Source organism: Pteropus alecto, unplaced genomic scaffold (genome assembly GCF_000325575.1).
Source record: "Pteropus alecto unplaced genomic scaffold, ASM32557v1 scaffold6, whole genome shotgun sequence".
NCBI classification, from domain to species: domain Eukaryota; kingdom Metazoa; phylum Chordata; class Mammalia; order Chiroptera; family Pteropodidae; genus Pteropus; species Pteropus alecto.
In genome coordinates, this window is record NW_006437738.1 from 905067 (window position 1) to 909672 (window position 4606).

The 4606-nt window shown below is 56.9% G+C and overlaps 1 protein-coding gene across 1 annotated transcript in view; it reads right to left on the bottom strand.

The window, feature by feature from the left end:
- The window catches only part of GGA1 (golgi associated, gamma adaptin ear containing, ARF binding protein 1), a 19492-nt gene that overhangs the window by 4456 nt on the left and 10430 nt on the right, over positions 1-4606 (bottom strand). Inside the window, exons 10-12 of the mRNA XM_025048851.1 lie at positions 4578-4606; positions 3320-3427; positions 2551-2700 (exon numbers count right to left, since the gene is read on the bottom strand). The exon at positions 4578-4606 is cut by the window's right edge and continues 11 nt beyond it. Coding sequence (XP_024904619.1) covers positions 2551-2700; positions 3320-3427; positions 4578-4606 — 287 coding nt within the window. The remainder of the gene's footprint in view (positions 1-2550; positions 2701-3319; positions 3428-4577) is intronic.

Sequence of the window (4606 nt, forward strand, 5' to 3'; positions counted from 1 at the left end):
GACAAGGATGAGAAGACACCAAGTGAGGTTCCTAACCTCCAAGGTCCAGGTGGGGAGGGGTCAGCGTCCTGTGCCCACCGACTGGAAGGATGCCAGAAAGGCCCTGTGGTGCAGTGAACAGGGCCCTGGGCCCAGGCCTGCCCCGCTGTGCGGCCACGGGCAAGGTGCTGGCTGGGCCACTCAACGCAGGACTGGACTAAGGCAGACTCTGATGGCCTCATTTGCCGCTGGCACGTGCCAACAAGGCTGGCTGATGTGCCAGGGAGAGCTGTAGGCCCTTTGGAAGGCCCTGCTGGTGGGTAGAAGGCAGGTCACCAACCTGTTCAACTTCTGCCTGCCCTAAAGCATTCCATAGCCAAGTTCACCCCAGATTTTACCTAAAGACAAGTTATCCTGTTTCTAGCAAATCCTGAATAAGTGAGGTCCAGCTTCAAGTGCTGGCTGACGGGCAAAGGCAAGATGCAAGAAGCTGCGACTCTCAGGTCTCTTCCTCGGGACACAGCTCTCTGAGTCTGGGGCCAACACGGTGATAACTGCTAACATTTCTCACACCCCTTGATGTGTCAGGCACTTCAGACTTAGGTCTCACTTAATCCTCAAACAGCCTTAAAAGGCAGGTGTGTGGTTCTCATCCTTCTTTTAAGGATGAAGAAATAGAGGCTCAGAAGGGTTAGGTAACCTGCCCAAGGGTCACAAGCTGGAAGGTGGCAGAGTATGTACCTGGACAGAGCATGGCCTAATTTCTGGAGTTTGACTACAGCTCTGCCACTTGCTGTGTGACCCTGGGCTGGCTCCCTGTGCCTCATCTGTAAAACGAGACAACAGCAGCATCCACACCAGAGGTCTGTTGTGAGTAATAAATTAGACACATCAGATGAAGTGCCTGAACAATGCCGGAACGCTCTCTGCCAGACAGGAAGTCCTCACTGCCTACCCTGCCCCCCACCCCTCACCCTTCTTGCCACAGACAACCGTTTAAGACAAGCCCCCTTTGTGGTCCCAAGGCTTCCTCCACTCCCCAGAGCTGGGTGGGTACCGCCCTGGCACTTCTGGTTCCTGTTCCCACAATTTTTTTTTTTTTTTTTTTGCTTTTGAGAAGAAACCAGAGGAAGCTGGAGGCTCGGGGCTCTGCTGAAGCGACTCAGGGACAGGAAGTGCAAAGCACACCTCACTTCTCGAGAGGAGGTGGCTTTGTCACAGCCATTTGCTGGGGGGCCTGGGCCACACACACCAACAGCGCAGTCAGGTCGCTGCTGCCTGGTTCTGGCTCTGGGGGCGGGAGACACGCTTGGGTGCATTTTCTCATCGCTGCCATCCTTTACCTCTTACGTCTGCGCTGGGGTCTCCGCCTGAGTTGGCCCTGGCTCTGAATGAGGAGGGGACAGGTGGGCGAGACTCGTAAGCGTCCCACAGACCCTCTAGGAAGTGTGCTGGCTGGCAGGCCCACACAGGGGAACTCGACCTGGTCCACTTTCCCCCTCGTCCTACCCCTCACTCCTCGTCCTCATTTCTCTTTCCTGGGAGGGGAGCTGAGACAAAACAGCAGAGGAGCTCAAAGCGAAGCTTCAGAGTCAGACTGCCTTGTCCAGACCCTGGTGCCCCGTTTGGGCAAGTCCCTCGGCCATTCTGAGCCTTGCTTTCGCATCTGTAAAATGGGGATGCTGACAGCACCCATCGCACGTGCCGGGAGGAGGGAGGGCAGTCTGAGGTGCGACAGTGCGGTAGCAGCGGTCAGAGCAGCACTCCCTGAACTCTGGGCCGACCTGCCCGGATCCCGGCACAGCACTGCCCCTTCGAGTCCATCAGGTTTGGTTTCACCTCAGAACTGGCTCAGGAGAACAGTGTGACTCCCGGCTTCTAAGCCAGCTCCCCAACGTGTCCCTCTGACAGAGCCCCACTGCCTCTGTCTTTCTAACCTCAAGGATATGAGGAAGTTGTGATTACAATTTCCTGCTCCCAATCTCCCAGAGCTGGAAACCCCAAAACTGCATGGCTGGCTGGGCACCCTCTGCTTCTTCCTCAGGGGCGAGCCTAGTTCTCTGTTGGGCTCTGAAGCCCTAACCCTGCCCTGTAGTGACACAGGCCTGGCCCAGGACCAGCTAAGGTCACAGAGTGCCTTGTACTCTGATGCCAGCTTCCCAGGAGTTTCTGGGTGCTGTGGAGCGCAGAGCACCCCCCTCTTCCTCTCAGTGGGTGGGGGAAATTGTTGAACTCTTGCCTGGGCAGGGTCCAACACTAGGCTCTCATCTGCTGCAGGAAACCCCTCTGCCTTCCCTCGGGGCCTGGGCGTGGCTGGCTTGTCAGGTTTAGGAGCTAGCCAGCCCCACCTGTGACAATCTGACTTTGCACAAGCTCCTTGATTTCCCTGAGCCTCAGCTTCCTCAGCTGTGAAATGGGCTTCAAGCTCATCCACCATGCTCCACACAGCACACAAGAGGAATAACACGCTGACTTGACCAAGCTCTGCAAGCTGCATGTGAGCTGCAGGCATCCCCCCCACCCCAAAGTGCAGCCAAACCCGCCCTTCTCTGGGCCTGGCCCCTTCCTCACCCAGAGACATGAGCTCATCGTCAAGCAGAGAAATGGAGATGCTGGGCTGCTCGGGGCTGGCCTGGTCGCCAGGGCAGGTGGGCGAGGCTGGGTAGGTTCCTGCAGGAGGGAGATCCAGGCCTGAGAGGTCCAACAGGGCCGAGGTGCTCCCTGGGGCAGGAAAGGAGAGTCAGACAAGTCCTGGGGGGAGGACACTCATGCTCTCAGAGTCTATGGGAGTTGAGGGGCAGCAAAGCGTCCCCTGACCCTTCACAACCCTCCTGCTTCCCCCTCCTTGGCCACCAGGCCCTTTCTCTAGCACATGGTGTTCCTTCTGTCTGGAGCGGATTTCTTTCTTCCACCTGGCGAACTGCCTCCCATCCTGTAGAGCTCCGCTCAAGCTCTGCTGCTTCTGTGGGCCAATTCTAACCTCTTCTGCAGGAACCAGAGCAGTCGTTTTCCCCTTACTGAAGCTAAGCCTCGAGGGTGTCAATTAGCCACATACGACAGGTGTCCGATTTGTCAATGAAAGAAAGGTCTTCCTTCTTCTCCTGTTCTTGCCGAACCCTTGGCTCCTGTCCCCTCTGTCCCACATCCAGACCCCTCCCTCCCACAGCTGCAGGCTTGGCATAGACTTCTTCCTCAGCACTCTCCCTGGGGGCCGCCACCATCTTAAGGGGCCAGGGTCACCCTGGCGGTTGGCTACCAGCTCTGGGATCAGAGCACCGTCCTGGGCTCTCTGCCCCCCTCTAGCCTGGTGGGTGCTTCTCCAAGCCTCCTGTCACCTCACCAGGGATGGAGCTGGCAGCGGCATCACCGTTGACCTCTTCGCCCCGCACCAGCTGCTTGTACAGGTTAATCACCTGGGTGAGGTTGTCGTTAGCCTGCAGGATCTCCGCTGGAATGGGCAGGAGGGGAGAGGCCAGTGTGAAGGAATGTGGAGGCTTCTGAAGGGAGCTGAGTACCTAGCATCCATCCCAGCCCTGGAGAGGGGGCGGGGCCAGGGGCATCCCATTGTCTACTCAGATTTAGGCCCACTGTCTCCCCCACACTGCTCTGTGCCAGTCCCTGAACACACTGGCATGCTCTCGCCTCCAGGCCCCCACATAGGCTCCACTGGATGCCCCCAAGATCTCTGTGAGGCTTCATCCCTTTCTGCCTTTAGGTCTTTACCCAAAAGTCACTTCAGGGAGGCCTTCCCTAACCATACTCCTGCATTATGCAGTCCATCCTGTCCCTGCTTGTTTTTCTCCATGTCATTTAGCACTATCTGACAGCTGCCACTACTCAAGTCCTGGGTTTATTGTCTGTCTCCTCATTAGGATACGAGCTCCATGAGGCTAGTTTTTGTCAATTCTGATCACTGCCTAAGGGCCTAGAACAGTACCTGGCACACACTAGGCCCTCAACAATATTACCTCCCCAGGGGCCAGGGCTTAGAGGAATCTGGGCAGCGAGCTTCTTGGGCAGGGACCAGGTCCCTAGCCCATGGGAAGTGCTCAGTAAGCTCTTGCTGAATGAGAGGCTGAGATGGTACCCAGACTGCTGCCCAAGAGGCCCTGCTGATGTGGGAGCAGAGAATAGGACAAGAACCTGATATGTGGCCCTAGCAGAAGCCATGGGGCCCAGCTCGGGAATTACTTGGCCTGTGGGATTCATTCTTGGTTTGCAGCCCTTACCAGGGAGGCAGTGTCTGTAGGGAAGGGAGAGAGCCCTGCTCCGCCTGGCTCTGCCACTATTCTGCTCTGTGATTTGGGCAAGTTGCTCCCTTCCTTTAGCCCCAGCCGTGAAATGATGACAATTTTCCTTCCCGTGTAGCTTGTGGGCAGTAAATGAGGTGTCTGCGGAAAGACTTGGCCTCGTGGGTCTCTCGACTAGGTCTCTCAACTAGGTCGGCCCCTGCTCTCTGCTTCCTTCTTTCCCAACTTGGAGAAACCCAAAGTAAGTGTTGGAGAATGGGGCCCCCTGGTGGTGGCTCCAACTGCAGATACTCAGCAGGGGCTGGAAGAGCAGAAGGAGGTGGAGGGCCAGCTCTGCCTGGGGCTCACCTAAGGCCTCATCATTGTCCTCTGTGTCA